The 25705-nt window shown below is 45.3% G+C and overlaps 1 protein-coding gene across 12 annotated transcripts in view; it reads left to right on the top strand.

Annotated features, from left to right (window-relative positions):
• Nucleotides 1-25304, top strand: part of rxrab (retinoid x receptor, alpha b) — an 89858-nt gene extending 64554 nt beyond the window's left edge. For 8 of the 12 annotated variants that reach the window (XM_072566101.1, XM_072566098.1, XM_072566100.1 and 5 more), the window contains 8 exons: nucleotides 8231-8381; nucleotides 8756-8956; nucleotides 16942-17111; nucleotides 18446-18575; nucleotides 19780-19912; nucleotides 20266-20357; nucleotides 21607-21712; nucleotides 23340-25303. In XM_072566101.1, coding sequence (XP_072422202.1) covers nucleotides 8231-8381; nucleotides 8756-8956; nucleotides 16942-17111; nucleotides 18446-18575; nucleotides 19780-19912; nucleotides 20266-20357; nucleotides 21607-21712; nucleotides 23340-23487 — 1131 coding nt within the window. In that variant the 3' untranslated portion in view covers nucleotides 23488-25303. Of the gene's footprint in view, nucleotides 1-8230; nucleotides 8382-8755; nucleotides 8957-16941; nucleotides 17112-18445; nucleotides 18576-19779; nucleotides 19913-20265; nucleotides 20358-21606; nucleotides 21713-23339 lie in introns of all 12 variants that reach the window. The other 4 variants (XM_072566107.1, XM_072566106.1, XM_072566105.1 and 1 more) reach the window with 2 other exon arrangements.
• Nucleotides 25305-25705: the final 401 nt, after the last annotated feature.

The following is a 25705-nucleotide window of genomic DNA, read 5'->3' as shown; positions in this document are numbered from 1 at the left end:
CCTCATTTTCCCCTCCCTCCACATTATCCCAGTCCCAAGCCTCCAACTTGGCACCATCCTCCAGACCTGTCCATCACTTCCCACCCCCGACCTATCACCACCTCCCTCACCTTCATCCACCTATCACTTTTTCTCAGCTACCTCCCTCCACACCCCGCCCCCTCCCAATTATCTTTCAGACCCCCGGCCCACAAGCATCATTCCTGATGAAGGGTTTATGCCTGAAACGTTGACTCTCCTGCTCCTCGGATGCTGCCTGACCAGCTGTACGTTTCCAGCACCATACTCTTGACTCTGATCTCCAGCATCTGCAGTTCTCACTTTCTCCCATCATCTGTAATCCTACATTGGACTCCCTTCAAGGCCAATATGTCCATTCTGAGGTGTTACACCCAGATTTGCTCACAGTGCTCCAAGTGGGGTCTGCATCCTTGTACTCCAGTCCCCTTGATATAAAGGGCCAGCATTCTATTAGCTTTCTTCATGATTTTTTGCACCTTTATTCAATGACTGTACCTTCTTAGGAAGAGAGAAAAATTTCCCTTCATCTCAATTCTAAAAGGGTGACCCCTAATTTTATATCAATGCCCTCTGGTTCTGGACTGATCCACAAGGAGAAACATCCTTTCCCTGTCCACCTTGTCAGGACCATTCAGGATTGATACACTTCAATGAAATCACCCCCCACTCTTCGAAACTCCAGTGGAAACAAACTCAGTCTGTCCAACCTTTCCTCATGTAATACTTATTCCAGCTATCAAAGTAGTAAATCTTCTTTCAACTTCTTCTAACCCATTTACATCCTTCCTTAAATGCGGAAGCTATAACTGCACATAGTATTTGGAATGTGGTCTCATCATGCCCTGTACAACCAAAACATCACATCCTTCTTTTATTTTCAGTTCCTCTTGATATAAAGGCAAGCACCCCATTTCTCATCTGGACTATATACCATACCTACAATACAAATTCTTTATGACTAATGCACCAGAATACCCAAATCCCTCTGTATCTCAGAATTTCACAGTCTTTCTCCCTTTAGATAATACTGTTTTTTGTTATTCCTGCCAAAGTAAATAACTTCACATTTTCCCACATTATACCCCAACTGCCAGATTTTGTGCATTCATTTAACTGATCCATATCTGTCAGAATCCCCGTTATGCTGCTTTTAGAACAAAGTTTCCTTCCAATATTTGTGTTGTGTGAATTCAGCCACCCTGCCTTTGCACTCCTCATCTTATGTTATTGATGTCATTGAAGCCTGGGTACAGTATCCTGAATGATTTCATTTCTCTTAGCTTGCCAGTCTGAAAACATTGTACCTAATCTCTTTTCTGCTCTCTGGTTTTCTTGTGATCTTCTGTTTTGTTGTTAGTCCTAACACTATGAGATGTTATTCTCCACAGTAAGCTTTGATGTGGCATCTTATCAAATGTCTTCTGGAAATCCAAGTATAGTGTGTATGCTGGCTTCCCTTAATCCACAGTGCATGTCACTCATAGAGACATACAGCACGGAAACCGATTCTTCACTCCAACCAGCCCATGTTGCACATAATCCTGAACTAAACTAGTCCCACCTGCCTACTCCTGTTTCATATCCCTCCAAACCTTTCCTATTCATATACTTATCCAAATGTCTTTTAAACGTTGTAATTGTACCCATGTCCACCATTTCCTGAGGAAGGTCATTCCACACGCGAACCACCATCTATGTTAAACATTTGCCTCTCATCGAATTTTAAATCTCACCTTACAAATGTGCCCTCTAGTCTTGAAATCCCCCATCCTAGGGAAAGGTCAACTACCATTAACTCAGTATATACCTCTTATTATTTTATAAACTTTTATTAGGTTGCTTCTTAATCTCCTCCACTCCAGTGGAAAATGTCCCAACCTTCCTTTATCAAACCTTACATACTTGGAAACATCCTGGTAACTTGCTTAAACGTGATTTCTGACTATGTTATGTTTTTCAAAGGGCCCAGCTATAACCTCTTTAATAATCAATTCTTCCCCATTAAAGACATCAAGTTAACTAGCCTATAGTTCCTGTTTTCTGCCTTCCTTCCTTCTTGAACAGTGGGGTTACATTTGCTACTTCCTAGTCTGATGACTTTTCCTGAATCTAGGCAGTTTTGTACAATGAACACTAATTAATCTGTAATCTCATTAGCAACATCTCTCTGGTAAAATCCATTTGGACCCGGAAACTTGTCAGTCCATAGTTCCATAAGATTTATAGCTACTAATGGAATCTTTTTGTCTCCTCTGTAGTGAAGACAGAAGCAAAATACTCTGACTGGCAGACATGAACAAAGGGAATTCTGGCGGATTTGGGTTTGACCTAGTACCGAAGTGGTTTGGTCTATTGAGAGATGTAGTTTGTGTTCTGTGACACTTCCCCTGCTGTTATCATTGTGAGTCAGTTCTCTGGAGTTGATTATTCTTACATTGAATCACAGAACATTTTGCAGTAATGGCTGTTTCAGTTGGTACAATTTGGCTATTGTCAGCTTTTCTCGATTCTGAGCCATTAAGTGTTGCGCCCAGGTTAGAAGTGTGATCATTTTTGGGTCAGATTGTCAATCTTTCCATTTCTGAGCTAAGAACTACTTCATTGGATTGTTTCAGTTTCTGGGGTTCTTCTGCGTTTTCAGTGTGCTATAAATTGTCTGGTTTTGAGAAATATAGATGGACTTTGATGCCAAAGACACAAATCAATAGAGGGGGCATAACCATGGTGATAAAGTATTGAAACAAGCATTTGGGTTATTTGCATTTATAATAAGAGGAATAAAGTATTTAGCAAAGAGATTAGGCCAGAACTTGAAAATTGCTGGTTAGGAACCGGGGACTGAAATGGGCTTCACAGGTAGATACAGTGGCTATAAAATTAGGTCCAAGGCAAGGAATACTGTGGTGAGTAAGTCCCACCTCCTGACTCCCCAGAATCTGCCCTTCAGAAACAAAACACAAGTCATTTTGTTTTATTTTTTCTACCCTCTTCTCTGTTGCTCAAAAGCAACTATTGAAATAGGACTAAGTGTGTATTTGTGAATCTGGCTTAATCATCTTTCCAAGCTGGATAACTGGCAAGTGAGCCTTTCACCCCCCAATATATGAAGTTATCCTACACACATGAATTAAACAGGATATGCTATTTTCTTGCTGTTGCCTCAGTCATAGAGTCATAGAGACAGAGAGATGTACAGCATGGAAACAGACCCTTCGATCTAACTTGTCCATGCCGACCGATATCCCAACCCAATCTAGTCCCACCTGCCAACACCTGCCCATATCCCTCCAAAATCTTCGTATTCATATACCCATCCAGATGCCTCTTGAATATTGCAATTGTACCAGCCTCCACCACTTTCTCTGGCAGCTCATTCCATACACGTACCACCCTCTGCGTGAAAAAGTTGCCACTTATGTCCCTTTTATATCTTTCCCCTCTCACCCTAAACCTATGCCTTCTAGTTCTGGACTCTCCCACCCCAGGGAAAAGACTTTGTCTATTTATCCTATCCATGCCCTTCATGATTTTATAAACCTCTATAAGGTCACCCCTCACCCTCCAATGCTCCAGGGGAAACAGCCCTCATAGTCTCTCCCCATAGCTCAAATCCTCCAACCCTGGCAACATCGTTGTAAATCTTTTCTGAACCCTTTCAAGTTTCACAACATCTTTCCGATAGGAGAGAGACCAGAATTGCACGCAATATTCCAACAGTGGCCTAACCAATGTCCTGTACAGCCGCAACATGACCTCCCAATTACTCTGACCAACAAAGGAAAGCATACCAAATATCTTTTTCACTATCCTATTTATTTCGATTAAAAATTGTAATTTCTGTGCAGCTGGCTTGTTTCTTGCACATGGGTTTCCTGAAACTTTTCCAAGTCTGCAGTCATTTTTGGTTCATGTTTTACCTTTTTTTAAAAAAACTTTGTCCACTAAAGGTCTCAGGTACATCAATCAGATGATGTAAGTTAAAATTTGTCAGTCTATTTACCACTTTTTTTATAGCGTGCTTTATAATACCATCAGCAATCCTTCTAATAGTCTTTGCTGATGTTTGAAAGTAGACTGGGCATTAATTGGCTAGGTTGGGTTTGTCCTGACTTTTATGGACAAGTTGAATCTGGCCAATTTTCCATGTTGCTGGGTAGCTGCAGATGTTGTAGCTATTCTGGAACAGTTTGGCTGGGGGCATGGCTAGAATGGGACACAAATCTTGAGTACAATTGTTGCAATGTTGCCAGGGCTCCTAGCTTTTGCATTCAGCCATGTTTTGATTTTACGTGGAGTGAAGACTGTGGACTGGCATTTGAGATACCGGGGTCCTCAGAAGGAGGTCATGATGGGTCATCCAGTCAACATTTCTGGCGGAAGGTAGTTACAAATCTTTTAGCCTGATCTTGTGCACTGATGGACTGGACTTCACCATTGTTGAGAATGGAGATGTATTTATGGAGCTTCCTATTAGAGTTAGTTGTTTAATTATCCACTACCATATGCGATTGGATGTGGCAGAACTACAGATTTTAGATCTGTCTCTTAGTTGTGGGATTGTTTAGCCCTGTCCATTACTTGCTGCTCATGGATTTAATATTTGGCAAGATGTTTTTGATAAAGTAGACCATAAAACTCTTCCCACTGGCTGTGGAACACTAACTAGGGGGAGGTCAGAGATCGAAAGGCATTAACAAAGTATTGTAATGGGAGGTGGGATTAAGCTCACTTGGAGATTGTCAAAATGCTTGACTTGAAACCTAGATGAGAGCTGATTCCATTAATAATTGTAAGAGGGAGCTGACCAGGTGCACAGAGATGATGAAGGCTCAGGGTGATGGATGAACAAGCATTGTGGGATGAAGCAGGATACTCCCAAAAAGAGAAATGAGGAACATTTGGCCTTATATTGTGCTGTAAGGTTCTCAACATAGCCCCTGAACTTTGCGTTTGCATTGCTGGTGACAGGCTATAGTTACAGCTTTCAACATCTCTGCTCCTTCTGCCTGTGCAGTTCTTTGATCATCAGGATAGACTCTGCTCCTGCAACTAGGCGAAAGTGAGGACTGCAGATGCTGGAGATTAGAGTTGAGAGTTCCTATAGAAGTTCCTGCTCCTGTAACTGCTGTGTCCCTCCTGCTGTCCTTCTAGAGAAATTTCATCTTGGCTCTTGTTTGATGTTTCATTCCTGTATCAAGCACTGTGCTTTGTGTTCCATTCCATTCAGCTTTGTTCTTCTCACTTAGAGATTCTAACAACCCATTGGTATGATGAATTCAATAGGTAAAGGAATGTATACCTGAGGGAACTTTTGATTGTTTGGAATTGCTTTCCTAGCCAAGGTGATCTGCCATATTTGCAGGGAGTAGGGGCATTTAGAATTCAGTGGAAAGATTCTAATGGTTGACACTGAAATCTCCATCAGTTAAGTCTTCCTGATTAGAATCTGTCCAGTTGAGCTACTGCAATAATTGGAGTTAACCCTGGAGAAGGGGAGTCATTCAGAATCATAGATTTATTAGCTGTGAGGTAGGACAATACTGGTCACTGCTGTAAAGATTAGCTGGTACAACTATGTTTTACTAAAGTTCATGACTGTGTGTGAGTAGGCCACTGTGTAATTGGATTGTCTGGGTATCTCATTGTGATTTTTTTAAAGGAAGTTAGGCTTGAAGTAAGATTTCCTTTTCCCAAATATCAGATGTGAACGAAACTTCCAAACATTTCGGAATTGATAGATTAGATTAGATTCCCTACAGTGTGGAAACAGGCCCTTCGTCTCAACTAGTCCCAACTAACCCTCCGAAGAGTAACCCGCCCCCAAACCCATTTCTCTCTGACTAATGCACCGAACAGTATGGGCTATTTACCACGGCCAGTTCATCTAACCTGCACATCTTTGGACTGTGAGAGGAAACCCACGCAGACACTGGGAGAATGTGCAAACTCCACACAGACAGTTGTCCGAGGCTGGAATCGAACCTGGGACTCTGGTGCTGTGAGGCAACAGTGCTAATCACTGAGCCACTGTGCTGCCCCAAGATTTCAAGCTGGGTCTCCAGAACAATAGTTGAGCTTCTGGATTAAAGGTCTAGTGATAATACCACTAGGCCACTGGTTCCCCAGTTAATTCCTGATGAAGGGCTCTTGCCTGAAATGTTGATTCTTCTCCTCGGATGCTGCCTGACTGGCTGCGTTTTCCAGAACCATTCTCTCAACATGTAAGAAAGGATCAGTAGAAACCTGGGAATGATTTACATCCCGGTTAGTCTGAATGTGTCTGTGGTAACTGTTAACCTGAACTCCATTTTAACCAAGACAGAGACCAAGTATAATCTAACAAAGGGCATTGTAGTAATATAGGCAAAAGGGTGTGTACCCTCCTGTGGGTGTTGCAGTAATGTAGGCCCGGGTGTAGATACCCTCCTGGGTATTGCTGTAATGTAATCCAGGGGGAGCTACCTCTGGGATGTAGTTGTAATGTACAGTAATTGGTACAGTAATTGGAGTGCAGTTACTCTGGGGTATTGAGGGGTCACTGCTGTAGTATAATCCTGGGTGTCGATGTCCTTGAGTTTGTATAATCCATCTATGTATGCACCTTTGAAAAGCTGCACAGATCTTTTGCAAGAACGATCCTTTTGTCTGTACAGCTGAATGGCACCAGTTGGTGAGCAAAGGATAGCAGTTAGCTGAGGTGAGTTTGGCTGACTGTTAGTTGAAAAGATGAGAAAGTGACAATCAGAGACAGTGCAATGGGTGGCTTTCTTTCAAGGTGTCTTTGTGTTGCTGAGGGTTTTAATCCTGTATCAGACAGGTTCAAACATAGCAAGGGAAGGGTGAGCATCGATTGAAGAGATCATAAATTGGGATTCTGAGAGGAATTGGGGACAGAGTAAAGCCTTCTGCACAGTGTCCATGGGTTACTCTTCAGAGGGTTGGTGTGGACTGGTTGGGCTGAAGGGCCTGTTTCCACACTGTAGGGAATCTAATCTTAAAAAAGACTCTCCCAGGAAAGGGACAGCATATGGTTAACACAGAGTAAAGCTCCCTCTACTTTTTTGAACTGAAAGTAAAGTGTTTTTACACTGTCCCCATCAAATATTCCTTGAACAATACAGTGTTTTGATTACTGGCTGAAGAAAGATGTTATGGGGCTTGGTCTGAAGTGACACAGTCAATTTTTGAACTGATCCTTGATTTTAAGGGGGTGTCTGTGACTTAGTATTCTGGTGAAGCAATGCTATTTATATGTGTATTATATCCAATATATTGCTGGATGACAACTCACTGCTGAACAGCTCACTGTAAGGTTAGATTGGAGAGGGCAAACAAATAGTGCGTTTCTAAGTTGTTTAATATTTATAGGGCTTGAAGAAGGAACTTGGTTATGTAATGGAAAGCATTGGTATGATGGGCTGCTCCCTGAGACAATGGGCTCAGTCTCTTGCGAAGGGGCTGCTAACAGTGAGAGCCTGTGCTGTGTTGAGGCTGTGGTTTCTATGGTTTTCCTTTCCTGCAGCAGTCGCCTAGGTTCAAACTTGTTCTGGTTGTTGTCGGGTAAATTCCTGCTGAAAGCCATGCTCACAATAGGAAGGGTCCACCTTTCTGCTGTGTGTGGTGAGCTGACATAGGCTGGTGACGGGCCACTAGATTTGTCTGAGTTTCCAAAATTGGTGAGGGAAATCAGCAGGGCTTCGAGCTTCTGCTCTCCATACAGGAGCACCTGCTGGGCTGTGTCTTTGAAAACGTACAAACTGGAACAGTCGTTCAATTCACACCTGAACTGTGGCTGTTTAACTCTGCTGCAGGCTGGTGATTCACTTCAATGGCTGTAACCCAGTGACAGTTGTGGCCTCCAGGTGCTGTGCAGGAGATGATATCAGTCTGAAATTCCTCCGCAGCAGACGACTATAAAAGGAGCCAGATTTCTTTAGAGCAACAAGCAAAGTGAGAGCAGTCTCAGACTGACAGCTCTCTCAATCTCCAGACTGAGTGTAGAGACTGGTTGCTACTGTTGGCACATATTGGTTCTTACAGTCTCCTTTCTGTGGGTGGTCTGTTTCTCTTGGAGTAGGGTGGCATAGCCTGCTTTATTGGACTTGTACAGAATACAAAGGCTGGCTTTTAGTGGTTACCTGGTTGGGTGGGTGATAGTTGAGAACCGTATAGAGTGTAATTCGATGTCTTGTCTTGCTCTTTTTTGCAGATAAACTCGTCCATGAATTCGGTCAGCAGTACGGAGGATGTGAAACCACCTTTGGGAATTAATGGTGTGCTTAAGATATCACCTCATTCCTCAAACTGTCCACTTTCTCTAACCAAACACATCTGCGCCATCTGTGGGGACAGGTCTTCAGGTATGTGTGGTCTCACTGGTCACTGAAGTCCCTTTGTTCTGTGCCTTTACACTTCCTCCATTCATTCGTTGGATTAGGCTCAGACTGACCAAACTGAGCCTCTCTCGGCCTATTTCTCTGTTAAATCCTGGGGTAGTGAAGTGCACCCAGTAGGTGGGGTGAGCCGGCGAAGGGGGGGGGGGGGGGGAGCTGCAGTGTATGGGGTGGGCTGCCCTGCTGTAGAATGCAACCCCAGGATGGTGCTGTAATATTGGGCAGTCAGATTCTTAACACTGCGTAATGGGGTCGCTGACACTGGTTGTTTTTGATGTTTAAATTGTGCAAACACCCAACTACAAAATGCAGGATTTTGCAATTTTTTTCTTTCCCCACAGGCAAACATTATGGTGTTTACAGCTGTGAAGGTTGTAAAGGATTCTTCAAACGCACGGTGCGCAAAGACCTTACCTACACTTGCCGTGACAACAAGGACTGTATCATTGACAAGCGCCAGCGTAACCGGTGCCAGTACTGCCGCTACCAGAAGTGTCTTGCCATGGGGATGAAGCGGGAAGGTATGGGCGCAGACTTCAGAGGTGTGTCTAGTTAGGGTTAAGGCACGTGCAGGGCTCGCTCTGCGGAGGCTCTTGGTGACGTGCAGCTTTATTACAGGATAATCCACACTGACATCACACACACTGCCCCAAAGTGCTATCTCATCTATTGGTTTAGTACAACTCATTATGCACTTGGGCTGATCCCTAACTCTGGCACTGTTCAACTCTGGGAGGTGAGTTATGTATAAAAATAAGACATTGATAGTTTCCTCATTCCACAGATGCCAAAAGCTCACTGGTACCTCTACCACAGAGAGGGTTCACAAGCTGATTGTGGCCTCAGTGGACAGTTGGTATCGGAGCTCAGCTCGAATTGTTCTTGCCCACCATCCAGGAGGGATCACTGGTCAGTGATCTGGGTCAAGAAGCTTGGTTGCTTTCCCCTCTCTCGCAGAGGGGCCACTGAGAAGAGATGTGCTGATGTGAATACTGCCCCAAATGAGATCAGCTAAACTCCCTGCCACTTGTGAATGGAATAGGGACCTTTCTGTCCTCTGGGGGGGACTTGTGTTGTCCCTAAGTATGTTGGGGGTGGGCAGGGTTTGGTCAGAATGGCTAGGTGCCAATCTCAACTGAAGCAGGGCGTTTGGCGACACTGGAGGGCAGGGGCTGGTAGTGTCACTTCCTGGCAGGTGGGTGGGTAGGGGCTGAACATTGCATTGGAGTAGTGGAAGCTCGGTGCTATCCTTCACAAGGGACATTACCCACTCGATCATTTATTTGTTCCTTTGCTGCTTAAAATGGTTAAGTATCTTACAGACTGGCCCTGTTTTATCAAAGATTAAATGCTGTCCTTGAACCCTCAGCCCTTGCAATGTTTATCACAGGGAAGGTTCCTATCTATTTGCAGGAACTGAGCGTATCAATATATGGGCCACTTTCCAAGGGTCATTACAGCTCACCCACAGGGTATTCCTTAGGGATACCCTATTGCACATGGGACAGTGTACATTCTGACAACTGTATATCCCCACATCATAGAGGTGTGCTCTTTAGCATTGTCCCAAAACCTGGTGGCCTTATTCAGAGTGGAAACCTTGAAGGAAAATTTCCCAAATTTCACGAAAGTAAAATCTTGTTGAATCACTCAGCAAGTCAGAAGTTTCACGGAATCCTGCTGCTGTTTGGAGTCCAGGGTGGTGGGGTCAGCTAGCACTGGCACTCTGTTTCCCATGCATCCCTTGTGTGGTTTGCTGACAGTGAACACATTCGGTAATCCAGCTGCTGTTCCCATCGCTGATGCACGGGCATGCTCCGGTACCAATAATGGAGGTGTCACTATTAAAGGTGAACACTGAGATTGTTTGTAATCATAATCCAGTCAAAATTTCTTGCAGTGGATTGAAGTTACTCAATTTAAAGGATGTGTCTTCAAAATCTGATTCATTGTTTGTTAACCCCTTGATTTCTGCTAAAATGCTAATTGCAAAGATGAGAAGTGATTGTAGGTTTTAGACTGAATGAAAGATCATTGCTCAGTTTCTATCATTGCCCATCTCTGCCCTGTGTAACGTGACACTAACTGCTTTCTGTCTGAATGGCCTCACCAATCCTTGGCCCTGCTAGGGAGACCCTGTACTGCTTTTTAATCAATGGACTGAGTGGGTGGGAGGGCTGGGGACGTTGGAGCGTGGTGTGGGTTTGTGGGTGGGGGTGTTTGGGGGGTGGGCTTGGAATTGGGGGGGTGGGATGGAATGGTGGGGATGGTGTGGTGGAAGGAAAGGAACAGAGGGGTCAGGGTTATGGGGAAATTAGTGGGAGATCTGTGCTTGGGAGGGATCAGTTACAGGGTCATTGTGGGGGAAGGTACAGCCTCAGATTTGGGATAATAGACCCCGGAGGGATGGGGCAGGGCAGGTGAGTCTGAGGAGGGGGAAATGGTATGTTCAGAGGGGTTAATGCAGTGGATGATGAGGGGCTGAGAGGGGACAGTGCAGTAGGGAGCAGTCCAGTGGAGGCAGTGTGTGTGATGGTGGGCTCTGGTAGAGTTTCTGAGTGTGTTGTGCAGAGGACCTGTCGTTGGCTGTTAATGATGGAGGTGCAGCTGGAATGTGATGTTTGTTTTGTTATCGGTGAAGCAGGCAGACTGCATCAAAGCAACAGCTGAGTTCCTGTGACGCTGTGCCCTGTGCTAACCAAAGCGTACTGGTCTTCAACACAGAAGACATCCAGCAAGGGGGCAGTGGGGGTGAAGGTATTAGGGCTGTACAATTTGGGGTGTGGTGGGGACAGTAGGAAGTCATTGAGGAAATCTCCTGCAGAGAGGTCAGTAATCTGCCTACAAATGGAGTCTGTTGAAGGCAGCCTGTTGTGTGAAACTGTGCTGATTACAGTCTCTGGTTGTAACCTGTATGCAGTAAATAGGCAAGCCTCGTAACTGTTTCTAAACACCTCATGTAAAGTCAGTCGTTTTGAAAAGAAGTGATTGATTGTTTTGTATTTTCTTTGTGTGGGAGGCATATTGCCGAAATCATGAGGAGACTCTTGCTGTTCTTAGTTTGATTAGATAACAGAAGTGTTAATGTCCTCAGTTACAGGAAGAGGTAAAAGAGCTTCCATTCAATGCCAGGTCATGAAAACGTAGGGAAGATGTTTGTCATACAAGATGGGATAGCAGAGGAGAATGATGCTCTTCATTTTGTTTTCTCTATCAATCGTTTCATTTTGACAACCTCCTTCAGACCATCTGAATCTTTGTTCCTTGCATATTAACTTGTACCAGATCCCATTCTCACAACACCCTGTGCACACTGACCCATACTGGCTCCTCATCAATCATGGCCTTCCAGTTAAAATTCTCATTCTTGTTTTCACATCCCTTCTCCGACAATAAAATTTTCTCTAGCCCTGACACCTCTCCAAGATCTTTGTGCTGCTTTAATTCTGACCCTACTTTGTCACTCCATCCCAGGCTCTGGAATTTTTTTCCCTAAACCCGACCCTCTCTCCTCACTTCACTCCTCTCCGATTTCCTGGAGAAATACCTCTTTGACCAAGCCTTTGGTCATCTCTTGCAAGTATCTCCTTATGTGGCCCCATGTTAAATTGTTCTGTGATTGACACTCCTGTGAAATGCTCTGTGATGTTTCACTGTTAAAATTGTTCACTTTGTTCACTTACGGGTGGCCTGGTGGCTCAGTGGTTAGCACGGTTTCCTCCCACACTCCAAAGATGTGCAGGTCAGGTGAATTGGCCATGTTAAATTGCTCATAGTGTTAGGTGCATTAGTCAGGGGGTGGGTGGGTTGCTCATCGGAGGGTCTGTTTCCACTCTGTGGGGAATCGAATCTGAATTATGCTGAAAGCTTTAAAGAGTAGGAGCACCTGAATAGCAAACAATATAAACAAAGGATGTATTTTTAAATTAAGCCATGCTGTTTTTTAATTAATGTTAATTAACTACACAATAGGCTTTAATATGGAGCAACTTGGCCATTGAGAGGATCCAATAACACTTGTTTTAATCAGTTTGGTCTGGTGGCTATGCTGTAGCTATATGGAGTGTGTTTGTTGAGAAATAGCATTCAGAGCTCCAATTTGCTACCAATAATATGCTATTAATAATCATTGGGAAGGGAACAAAAGTGGGCCATCGATCCTGCTGCACCATTTAATTTGATCACTGCAGACTGAACGTTTCAATGCCTTTTACCCACTCCATCCCGAAACCCTTTATGCCATGGGTAATCAAAAAATGTCTCAACCGCTACATTAAATATACTTAAAGACCAAGCTTCCATAGCCTACTGGCAGTCAGAATTCCAAAGATTCACCATTCTCTGAGTAAAAATGTTTGTCCTCATCTTGGTCCTGAATACCACCCTCATATTTTTAAATTGTGCCCCTGGTTCAAGACTCCCCACCCATCTTACCTGCAGCTACTCTGTCTATTGTAAGTTTCACTGAGATCAACTGTCACTCCTTGGAAACACAGAATGTACATGCCCAGTTTGCCCAATCTTTTTTCCTCAGACTTATTACTATTTCTGGCCACTTTATAAATCTTTTCTTTCAATCTTCTACAATCCTTAAATTCTTTGTCAGCAACGGTTGATTAACCTTTTTTGAGTTTTTGCACTTGAAGGAATTGCTTTAAGCAAAACTGCAACAGTTTTTTAAAGACTGCTGATGTAGATTCCACTGTCCATGTACAATCTTGCTATTTAATGTATTTTCCTAATCCAGATAAGCCAACTTGGGCCTCATGCTTTCATAATTTCCCTTGTTCAAGTTTAACACCTTTGCTTCGAAGTTAAATAGCTCGCTGTCAAACATAAATGTAGAATTCTATCATATTGTGGTCAGTCATCTCTAAAGGTTCTTTTAAAGATTGTTAATTAGCACTTTTCCATTACAAAATCCTGGATTTAAAATAGCCTGTCCTGTAGTTGACTCAACATAATCATTACAAACATGTTCTAGATACGGGTCCTCCACAGTTGTAGTTGTTTACCTGGTATGAAGGTTGAAGTCACCCATGATAACTGCATTGCACATGCTGCATGCCTCTCTTACTTGATGCCATGTCCCACATTATCACTACTGCTTGGTGACTTGTAATAACTTCAACTTAGGTCTGTTTCCTCCTGCTGCTTATGAATTACATCTAAAGAGACTCCACCCAATGTTCTTCCAATTTGAGATCCTCCCTCACTAGCGTACCAATCCCATCCCTTATCAGTGCAACTCCACCTCCTTTTCCTGCGTGTCTGTCCTTTCTAAACCATTGCACATTCTTGAATATTAATTACCCAGTTCTGGTCACCATGCAGCCATTTTCTATAATTGCAATTATAACTCAATTATTTACTCTATTTATAACTTTACGCCACCTATATTATTACAAATTTTGCGTATTTTCGTGTAGAGTGCCATTAATTGTGTTGTCTTTGCATCATTCTGCATACTCGATGCTCTGTCCTTTAGCTTCTGTCTAGCTTTTCTACTTGCTGTACCGACTCAACTCCCTTTGTATCCAGGTTAGCCCTCAGCTTCCCATTTCTCCCAGCAAGTAAGTTTTCAGAAGCAGAAACTTGCCTATTTCCTTAATGAAGCCCTGTTGAACCTTCCTGTTGTTTCACCTGCATTGGCAGTCTGTGGTACGTCTTAATCTCTCCCTGTTCCGACTCAGTGCTTAGAGAATTACAGATTAATTTGTTTTCTTGATTCTAAGTCATACTGAAATCGATTTTGCATGGGGTACGCTATAGCCTTTTCCAACTTAGCGACTCTCCTAATCCTGTCGGTTCTCCTATTGTGGGTCTAACAGAAGAAAGTTTGGATTTGAAGCAAGAAAGAAAGCTGGGTGAGCCCGGATTCAGACTCCAACTCTTGACCTTGTGATTGAGAGTTGAACACACCAGCTAGTGAGCAACAATGGAATGTGGAGTGAAATTAATGGACAGAGGGAACAATGGGCCACAAACAATTCCCTGACAGTGCAGTGTAGCTGGAGTGTAACCAATCAGTTAGAGTTGCTTCTTCATGATACAAGGAGACTGATTGTGCATTAACTCTAATACTTTCAGGAGAAAGACCTGGACAACATCCAGACATGGTCTCGAAGACAGAATCCAACCATTGCCCCTTGACATTCAGTGGGATTACTATTGCTGAACCCTTCCACTCGAAACTTTCTGGGGGTTACCATGATTAAGACTAAACTGGGCCACACTTTAAATAGAGCAGGTCAGAAGCTGACAATTCTGCAATCAGCAAACAAACCAGAGCTTCCTGATGTAAAAAGAGATGAGGTTAAGATAAAGAAGAAAAAGTCTGCTCATGACAAGGGTTAGATAGAAAATATAATTGAGAACCAAGTTGAATACCGAAGATTCAGAAGAGAGGTTGAAAAGTGAGAAGGGGAAACAAAGCGGGGTTTTGAACAGGGACTGGGGGCAAACAGAACGGGGAGTCCCAAAGTGTTTGGTAGTCATCTAAGTGGTGAGTAGGTGGGAGAAGGAGTAGGTAGACCTGGGGGTTAAAGACTAGAAAGGGGATTTACACATTGTGAGAGTGGTGTGGCTGTGGTGTTAAATCAGTAGTTTACATCAGTCTTTACTAGAAAAAGCAGTTACTTCCCAGGCCAGGGTAACAGGAGGAAAAATCTCAATCACTTGAAAGGATTTAACTTGTTAAGAGAGATCAACAATTGGCTGTTGGCACTTAAAACTGATAAGACATTAGGAACAGAGAAGATGCAGGATCACCAGGATCATGGCTGATCCGACATTCCTCATATCCACTTTCCCTGCCCTTTCCCCACTACTGTTGATGACCCTACTCATCAAGAATCTAACTACCTCAGCCTTAAATATGTAGATCTCCATGGCAAGGAATTCCAGAGACTTTCAACTCTCTGAGACAGAATTTCTCCTCAACTCAGTCTTTATTCTGAGACTGTGCCCCGGCTCCTCTTCATAATGTTATGTCCTGGGATATTGTACCCACACGAGGGGACAAACTGGGATATTGTACCCACACGAGGGGACAAACTGGGATATTGTACCCACACGAGGGGACAAACTGGGATATTGTACCCACACGAGGGGACAAACTGGGATATTGTACCCACACGAGGGGACAAACTGGGATATTGTACCCACACGAGGGGACAAACTGGGATATTGTACCCACACGAGGGGACAAACTGGGATATTGTACCCACACGAGGGGACAAACTGGGATGTTGATTTCGTCTCTAATCTGAAAGCTGGCAGTGCTGAACCAGAAAGTCAGCTGAGAGTTTTGTGCTGAGCTCCATGGAGGGAGTAGAGTTCTCCCAGCTCATGCACAGCTGAAACTTGAGTAACTGGTATGTTAGATTTGCTGCCAATATATTCTGGAATATCAATATAAATAGTTATTTGTGAGCATTGGTGAGGCCACACCTAAATGAGTGTGAAACAAAAACTGAAATTGCTGGTAAACCTCAGCAGGTCTTGTGGAGGGAGAGCAGAGTTAACATTTTGGGTCCAGTGAACCTTCTTCAGAATATTCTGATTTCTGGCATCTGCAACTTTTTTGGGTTTTTGCCCAGAAGAATGTGTACGGTTTGGGTTTCATTTTTCTCCTCCCCCACTTTGGTTCCTCCTCTGCTCCCCTTCAATTTGCATCCCTCCCACTGAAAGCAGTTTCCCCTATATTCTCGAACGGAGCTCTTCACGTTTGTGGTGACCTTGATTAGCTGTGCTCTAAGGAGAACAATCACAACTTCTCCAGACCCTTCACAGGAGGGCAGACCCTCAGCCCTGGAGCCAATCAGTAAATCTCCTCGAGATCCTTCCTTCCTCAAAACTCTGTTGTATCAAGTTGGCCCAACTCCCAACTAGGATACAAACAGTGAATTCCGAAGGATTTAATGCATCGTCCTTGAGTTCATATTTTGTTCTCTATGAAGCCAAATATCCTGTATATATTTTTTAAAATGGATTTCATATTCTGTCTTTTGTTTCTGAATTCTCATGTGCCTCTGTTCCTGCATTCCTCGATGAATGAGTTGTTGAATATGACTGGCTGTCTGTTAAATGAAGAGACCTGAAATGAAACATTGCATTTTCCTAAGGGCAGAGGTTGTAATTGCCGCCTCCTTCCTGTACACCCCCCGGGGGCAGGCTAACATCTCCGCAGCAACAGGATGAGCATCAGCTGTAAGCTCCTGTGGTCAGTGAGGTAAGAGCTATCTCCTGATCGGAGTCTTGTTATTGAAGCTGGAGACTCTGTGCTGCCATTGCAGTTGAACATGTTCACCGGAGGGAGCCCAGCAACAGGAGAACACCTGGCACCTTCAAGGGGAGAATGGGGGAAAGGTGTGTCTGAAACAAATGCTTTAAAATAAACTCAGCAGCAGCAGCCTGGGGAACAGGTAATAGAAGTGTTCCTGAATTGCTGTATAAGATATTTTCACTATTGTGAGGTTTTTACATGAACTAGGCCCACAACAGTTATCCCCTTTCTCACCTTCAGCGGTCCAGGAAGAGAGACAGCGAGGTAAGGACAGGAACGAGAATGAGGTGGAGTCAACAAGCAGTGCCAATGAGGACATGCCAGTGGAGAAGATAGTGGAGGCTGAGCTGGCCGTCGAACCCAAGACTGAGACTTACATAGACTCCAGCCTCGGCATGGCCAGCAGCTCAGTGAGTATGCTCAGCACACTCCACATGCCAGTAAATTGCAGTATCTCCACAGCTATTAATTAATCAGCGATGATCCTCTGACAGTGCAGCACTCCCTCAGCACTGACCCTCTGACATTGAGGAACTCCCTCAGTACTGACCCTCCGACAGTGCGGCACTCCCTCAGTGCTAACCTTCTGACAGTGCCCACTCCCTCAGCGCTGACCCTACGACAGTGCGGAACTCCCTCAGCACTGACACTCTGACAATGAGGAACTCCTTCAGTACTGACCTTCCAACAGTGCGGCACTCCCTTAATGCTGACCCTCCGACGGTGCAGCACTCCCTCAGCACTGACCCTCCGACCGTGAGGCACTCCCTCAGTACTGACCCTCCTACAGTGCGGCACTCCCTCAGCACTGACCCTCCGACCGTGAGGAACTCCCTCAGCGCTGACCCTCCGACAGTGCAGCGCTCCCTCAGCGCTGACCCTCCGACAGTGCAGCGCTCCCTCGGCGCTGACCCTCCGACATGTTGGTCAGAATTATAGAGGTGTACAGTGCAGAAAAAGGCCCTTCAAACATCAAGTCGGCATAGGTCAAAAACTAGGCTTGTTGCTGTACATTAGGTGTGAAATAAAACATCACATGTCCCAGATGGTGAAGATTTTGAGGAGTTGTCTGGGATGGCCTGGTTGACGTTTGTCCCTCAGTCATATTTGCTGAAGCAGTAGGGCTTGCCCATTTCATGTTCTGTATTATGGTGCTTGCTATGGCCTGTTGGCTGCTACTTTTTCTCACATTATTGCAGTGAACTAGCTGTGACTCAAATGTTTGGGCGATGATCTAATCAAGTTTTTGAAAATTAAACAGTATCACTGTTTACCTTTTGTGAGTAAGACTTCAATAAGGACCCACTAAATGTGAGCTGGACAGTTTATGATGATGTCAGCAAGCACTTCCCCACATGAAGGGAACTTTGGAATTCTGTTCCCCAAAAAACCATGGAACCAGTCATTTGGAGCTAATGGGATGGGTTGGGTTCTTGTTGAGTAAGAGCATTAATGATTCTGTAACCCTTTGGGTCAATGGAATTAAGGTTCTGACCAGCTGTGATCGCATTCAGTGATGGAACAGCATGAGGGGGACAGTGCGGCACTCCCTCAGCACTGACCCTCCGACAATATTTGACCCTCCCAGATCAATATTTGATTGTAAGATCTGAAATGTCTGATAGATAGCAAGTTTGTTTCTTGGAATAAGATTTCATTTTTGTGCATCTTGGCTCCTGTGGATGGAAGGATTCCTGGTGTAGAGAGATTGATTGTAATCTTCCCCTTCCTGTTTCTGTGCCAGCCAAATGACCCAGTCACCAACATCTGCCAAGCAGCTGACAAGCAACTCTTCACACTTGTTGAGTGGGCTAAGAGGATCCCACATTTCTCCGAGCTCCCTCTGGATGACCAGGTTATCCTTTTGCGGGCAGGTAATCAACGTGTGTTTTATTTACTGCTACCTTGTAACTCAGCAAATGTACCAGCCGGTGTTAGACCCTCAGCTTGTAGCCCTGATCTGGGTGCACCAGTTCCTGCTTTGTTCCCCCATGTTGTGCTATTCATTGTGAGTTGTCTTTTGGCTCTCCCCAGCTTTTAGGATTATCCAGTTTTGAGTGCAGCTGTCTGGCTTACCTATCATTGTTGAATCCCTCTCTATCCACATTCAGAGTAATAACTTAAGCTAAAGTTAACCAACCCACAAATGTTCTGACCATAACAACAGATCAGAGCCTGCTAACTCTGTGGTGACTAACTCACCACCTGACTCCCCAGAGGCTGTCCACCATCTACAAGGCACAAGGCAGAAGTGTGAGGGAATACTCCACACTTGCCTGGATGAGTGTGGCTCCGACAATACTTAAGAAACTCAACACCATCCAGGATTAAGCAGCCCACTTGATTCTGAGCTCAGTACCCTACTTGAGGAGTTTTTGTTGATGCACTCTCTGTGAGGTTCCTTTGGCTTCATCACAATGTTTAAAATTTGACATTCTGGTATTCCATCACCAAGTTGCCCTTTATTTACACATCAACTGTCTTTGACTCTGGTACCGCCTCTTCATAGTGTTAGTGTCAGAGTGCCAGGACTCCCTACTTGTGGTTATTAATATCGTCCAATCAATCAGAGAATTCAAATCTTGAGATCCAACTGGCTGACTGTGTTACTACAGGAAGTGTTGTCCTACTACTGAGTGAGAATTGTCACCGTTGACATTGGCAGGCAGCAATGGACAGCTTTTACCTGCTGCTTCTTCAAGGCCACTCGAGCAGGGACATGTCAAAAGGATGCTTCCTCTTGTAAGGGAATCTAGAACTAAGGGCCATAGTCTAAAACTAAAATGGCACCCACTCAAAACAATGATGAGGAAACATCTTCCTCTCGGAGGGATGTGTCTTTGGGATTCCCTTTCTCAAAAGGCAGTGGATGCAGAATCTTCAAATATTTTTCAGGCAGAGATCAATAGATTCTTGATGGCCATGGGGATAAAAGATTATTGAGGGTATGCAGGAATGTAGAGTGAGATTAAAATCAATCAACTGGGATTTTATTGAGCAGGTTCAGAGGGTGGAGTGGCCTGCTTGTATATTGAGTCTGGCTTCTGTCTCACTGATGCACATGTGTTTGTGTCTCAGGTTGGAATGAACTGCTGATTGCTTCGTTCTCTCATCGTTCCATCACTGTAAAAGATGGCATTCTGTTGGCAACCGGTCTCCATGTGCACAGGAACAGTGCACACAGCGCTGGGGTGGGAGCCATCTTCGACAGGTCAGCTGCTTTGGTCCCTGACTAATGGAAGGGGGGGAGGGGGGGGTTTGGGTGGGGAAGGTGCTTCAAACAGCCCTGGAAGAACAGGGAGCACCCTGCAAGGCGGCTGTGGCTAAATGGGGGGTTTTAAAATGATCTACTGCATCTGGATCTGGATCTGAATGTGGTGTGAACTTGAGCTGGGTGTAGGGCAGGTTGGGGGAGTTGGGAGAACAGCAGTGTCGAACCTGATGTTAGGAAGCTGTGAACATTGGTTTGAATGTGAATTTAGGATAATCAGGTTAGATTGTTATTTAAAGTAATCCTAGGAATTCCAAGACCTGTTTTATTCTGAATCATTTAATCTTTTCCAGAGTTCTGACGGAACTTGTGTCTAAAATGCGCGATATGCAGATGGACAAGACGGAGCTGGGCTGTTTGCGAGCGATTGTTCTCTTTAATCCAGGTATGCAGGGTACATACTTGCTTATTTCCAACCCGGTGTCATTACCCCTGTCCATGGGAGCTTGTCTGTGCACCTGTTGTTAAACCTCCCAATGCTGAACGCTCTCACTCTCAGGAAATGATCACCCTTCCCAATGAGGCAGATATCAAGTCCCTAGCTGTTTCCTCAGAGGGGGGGGGGGGGTCTGTGCGATCACAGAGCACAGTTTTGAGGTAGAACAGGGGACTGATCCCGGGCATATTATCCATTTAAAGAACATTAATTGAAATGGATGATCTGGTCAGTATCACGTTGCCCGTTGTAGGATTGTGCAGTGTACAAATTGGTTGCTGTATTTCCTATCATGGTACTGTCGTTGCAAGAGCAGAGTTGGCTGTGAATCCTGTGATGAGTAACACACTTCCTGACTTCCTAAAGTCTGTTCACCATCTACAAGTCACAAGCATGAATGATGGAGATGTGGAATTCAAAACACAAATAGGCTTGGAAAAGTATTGCTGTTCCTTTGGTGTCACAGGGTCAAAATGCAAGAACTCCCTCCCTCATGTTCCAAGGTCAGCAGCTGGACTATAGAATGAGTTCCTTGACTGGGGCTGTTGAACTCTGGCTGATGTAGAGGGTGAGTGTTAGAGACACATACAGTCAGACAGCAGATTGTCAGAGACAGGACTCGAGGCAAGGACTGTTCACGTGTAAGTGAAGGGTGACTTGGTGACAGTATACTGACCTCTGGAGTTATTTCAATGACGTTGTGAGTCTGACTGCAACGGTTCAAGATGTCACAAACCCTTAACATTGTTACTAAAGCCAATTGTCGTCACTATTTTCCAGTTGTCCTTTTTTTTTAAAGTAATTTACTGATTTGTCTCATAGTTTAATCAGTGTTACTTCCCTTTCTCATTAAATCAGGAATTAACCTTGAATATGTTTGAAAGTTGTCCCCACTTTGAAACCTTGGGTTACTCCTACCAGATTTCCCTTGAATGAGTTGATATCATTCAGTTTTATTATAGTTAATAATGTCACACAGTGATATGAATTTACCTGGCAGGATTTTAACTGGCTAAAGGGTCTACAAGCAGGATAGTGCAGCTACAATTTGAACTGAGTGCTCTCAGTACTTTGAGATCTACTGATCTCACAGGACTTTGGAGCGAGATGGAACTACATCTTTCATTCTCCAACATTTACAGTGCAGCAGTGAGGGAGTAAACAGTTAACATCGTGTGCAATTCTCTGTTCCATGTAGATGCAAAAGGCCTGTCCAATCCCGGGGAGGTGGAGGCTCTCCGTGAGAAAGTGTACGCCTCTCTGGAAGGATACTGCAAACAGAAATACCCAGAGCAACCTGGCAGGTCAGTGCCCAGAGAACAACACTCAGGCCATTGTAGGCAGAGAGCTGGCTCAAGGGGAGACAGTGGCCTCTTGGTCATCTTACTGCACTGGTCATCCAGAGACCCAGGTTACAGTTCTGGGGACATGAGAGTGAAACCCACTAGGGCAAATGGTGATGTTTAAACTCAGCAAAAATCTGCAATAAAAAGGAGGTGGGGGTGGGGGATGTAATAGTGACATGTGACCACTTGTAAATGTCCCAGAACAGGACAGCATAGAAACAGGCCCTGAGCACCACCAAGACTGCACCTACACATGACATCTGCCCACAACTAAACAGCTTTTGCTTCTCCACAGTCCGTATCCCTCTCTTCTCTCCCTGTTTATGTATCTGTCAAGATTGCTATTGCATTGCCCTCTACCACCACCTCTGGTAGCACATTCCAGGCACTTACCGTCCACTGTGTGGAATAAACAAACGGTCTCGCACACCTCGTTTAAACTTCACCCCTTTAATCTTAAGCCTAGGTCCCTAAGTCATTGGCATTTCTACCCTGGGAGAGAGACCCTGACTGTCCAATCTATCTGTGCCTGTTATAATTTAGTAAGCTGATATCAGGTCACCCCTCATCCACCCTCAAACCAAGCTTGTCCAATCTCTCCTTGTGGTTAATACCCTCCAACCCAGGGCAACATCATGGTAAACTGTTTCTATCCTCTCAGAGCCTCCACAACCATCTGGTCAGGTGGTGACAGAACTGTATACATTATTTCAAATGGGGACTAACTGAAGTTCTATACAACTGCAGAATGACTTTGCAGTTTTTATACACAAGATCCAAGCTGATGAAGCAGGCATGCCAAGTGCCCTCTTTACCACATTATCCACTTGTGTTATAACAACCCCATTAGGTTTAGTAACCTCATTTAAGAAAGTCTGCCAACCTTACCCAGTGTGGAAATCGTCATTTGATTCCAGACCCACAGCAATGAGGTTGATTCTTAGCTGTCCTCTGGGCATTTGGGGATGACAGTAAATGCTGAGCCAGCCGGAGACACACATCACAAAGAACACATCAGGAAAACTCAAGTAGATTGTGTAGGAATTATGTGGTTGCATCATTGCCACAATTTTATATTCAGTTTGGTTATCAATTCTTGAGGGTACAGTCCCACATACACTGACTCTCACTGGGGTATAGCTCCCACACACACTGACTCTCACTGGGGTATAGCTCCCACACACACTGACTCTCACTGGGGTATAGCTCCCACACACACTGACTCTCACTGGGGTACGACTCCCACACACACTGACTCTCACTGGGGTACAGCTCCCACACACACTGACTCTCACTGGGGTACGACTCCCACACACACTGACTCTCACTGGGGTATAGCTCCCACACACACTGACTCTCACTGGGGTACGACTCCCACACACACTGACTCTCACTGGGGTATAGCTCCCACACACACTGACTCTCACTGGGGCACACTCCCACCTGCTTCCTGGTATAAGCTCTCCCCAAGCAGAATTGGGTGCTGCTAGTCCTGTGTGTGACTGTCAGGCTGTGTCTGTGATGTTTTTGTTGGATGATGTGATGGTGTTCACTGGGACACTCTTTCCCCCCTGTTCTCATGCAGGTTTGCTAAGCTCCTCCTCCGCCTGCCAGCCCTTCGCTCTATTGGACTGAAGTGTCTCGAACATCTGTTCTTCTTCAAGCTGATTGGGGACACCCCAATTGACACTTTCCTCATGGAGATGCTGGAAGCTCCTCATCAAATCACCTAACTCTGCAGTAGCTGTGGAAAAGATCGCTCCCCAGCACAGACTGCCATCCATTTCTTGGAGCTGATCTGAAGATCATTGGCCTCCTCTCTACATTTACAGCATCTCCCCAAAGCCCAATAATTATTAACTTTGTTGTGATCAGATGACAACGGAATACCTTTCTGTCCTGTTTATATCTACTCTGTCACTGGGTTCTGTGATGTATCACACCTTAAGATAGGTTGAGGTGTCTTTACATAAGTGTATGTGAGAATCACTCACCTTGAGAGTGCTCAAGGCTGCTTCACTCTCGCTCCCATCTCCTCTACTTGGTTTGTATGTGTGTGGTTAATGGTGACGGGTTTGTCCTGTCCATCTGAATTCGTCAACGCTGGAGGTTTGGACTCTGCAAAACAGAAACTTTCAGACAGTCTCTCTTCCTGATCTAAAACTTCCTCTGGCAGGTACTGTGTGTGAAACAAGAAGGGACTTGGCTTCCTGTTGTATTGTCCCACTTGCTGATTGTGTTGCAGCTGACTGAACTCCCTCAAGGTGGGCACTGATGCAACTCCTCAGAGAACCAGAGAGACCTGTCTTTCACATTCATGACGGTAACTCTTACACCTGGTCTACCAAATCGATTTTTAATGCAGTACGTCCAGTATTTGTTCATCGTTCTTTTATATGTTTCCTAGCAATAAGAGGTTTGATTTTATTGAAACCTCGGCAGGAGTGGCAGCTAATTGCACTTCTTTATATCACTCGACTTTGTATTGGTCATGCCAGCACTGCCGCAGTTGGAGAGATGCTGACTCCTGCCTGGTCACATTCCCCCTTCCCTCCCCTCCCGCTGTTTGTGTGTCTTGCTGTCCCTTCCTCTCAGCTCAGGATTGGGTGTGTACAAAGCTCAACTCCTGAAGATTGTTTGCTGCTGATGAATGCTTTCATTAATAACCGGTGATCAGTAAATTCGGGTCATGATGCTGAGATGCCGGAAGGCAGGTTTTGGTCTGGAAGCTGAGAAGGTTAGTTTATGCCTGGCCTGATTGCTGCTGATCCCCTCAAACACACTAACAAATTAAGCCTTCCCACCCTGTACACTAACAGTCTCCCTGAGCTCTCATACCCCCACCCCTGCCATGCTCCAGTTTCTGAAACTTCTGGAAAACAGCTCACATTGATTCGAAGGAGAGCTCTGAAATTCCCGTACTTTCCCAGCAGCCCCACACATGAGGAAATGTGGGTAAAGACGGTACTGGTTTAACCTGCACCTTGGGTTAGCTCGTCTTATTCACAACTTTAAGATGATGTTGTGGTTAACAGCTCCACTGTACAGTCAGTGTGAGGTATATGCTCAGTTTTGTGTTACTCAGGTAACCAGACAACCCTTCCTCTTGTAAGCAGCTGTAGAAACTGCCTGAGGTGTGTCTTTCCTCCTTTGCTGTTACCTTCTGTGATTCCCTCTTTCCCCTTCAGCTGATAGCTGTCCTTACGTTTCATCTCAGAACACACGTCTCTGATGTGCACCAACACATGACCAAAGGTCAATGTGGTATCATGATGTGTGCGATCTTACAGCACTATCACACCTCCTTTAACTGGATGCCCTTTACAAAGCTGCTCCTGTCTCCCTGTATTTTCCAATCCCCAGCCATTGGTTTCACAGTCATTACACAGGGAGCATTCCCTCTTACAGATTTACTCTGTGTGACCCTGATGTCGGTTCTTTGAAGACTTGGATCATTTGAGTTTAAACCTCACTGTCAGGATGTACCCGGCCCCCTCCCCACTTTGTACCCCACCCCCTCCCTCCCCCCGTACCCCGCCCAATCCCCCCTCCCTACCCGGCCCTCTCCCCTCTCCCTTCCCTCCCCCCCTCCCCCCTCCCTACCCGGCCCCCTCCCTCCTCTGTACCTGACCCCCTGCCCCCTCTCCTCTCCCCCCTCCGTACCCGGCCCCCTGCCCATCTGTATCCGGCACTCTCCCCCCTGCCCCCTCCGTACCCGGCCCCCTCCCTCCTCCGGACCTGACCCCCTGCCCCCTCCCCTCTCCGTACCCGGCCCCCTCCCTCCTCCGTACCTGACCCCCTGCCCTGTCCCCTCCTCCCCCCTCCGTACCCGGCCCCCTGCCCGTCTGTACCCGGCCCCCTGCCCCCTCCGTACCCGGCCCCCTCCCTCCTCCGGACCTGACCCCCTGCCCCCTCCCCTCTCCGTACCCGGCCCCCTGCCCGTCTGTACCC

The sequence above is a fragment of the Chiloscyllium punctatum genome, chromosome 49, assembly GCF_047496795.1.
Source record: "Chiloscyllium punctatum isolate Juve2018m chromosome 49, sChiPun1.3, whole genome shotgun sequence".
In the NCBI taxonomy this organism is placed as follows: Eukaryota; Metazoa; Chordata; class Chondrichthyes; order Orectolobiformes; family Hemiscylliidae; genus Chiloscyllium; species Chiloscyllium punctatum.
Note: the sequence above shows the minus strand (reverse complement) of the source record. Positions and strands in the feature narration are given on the sequence as shown.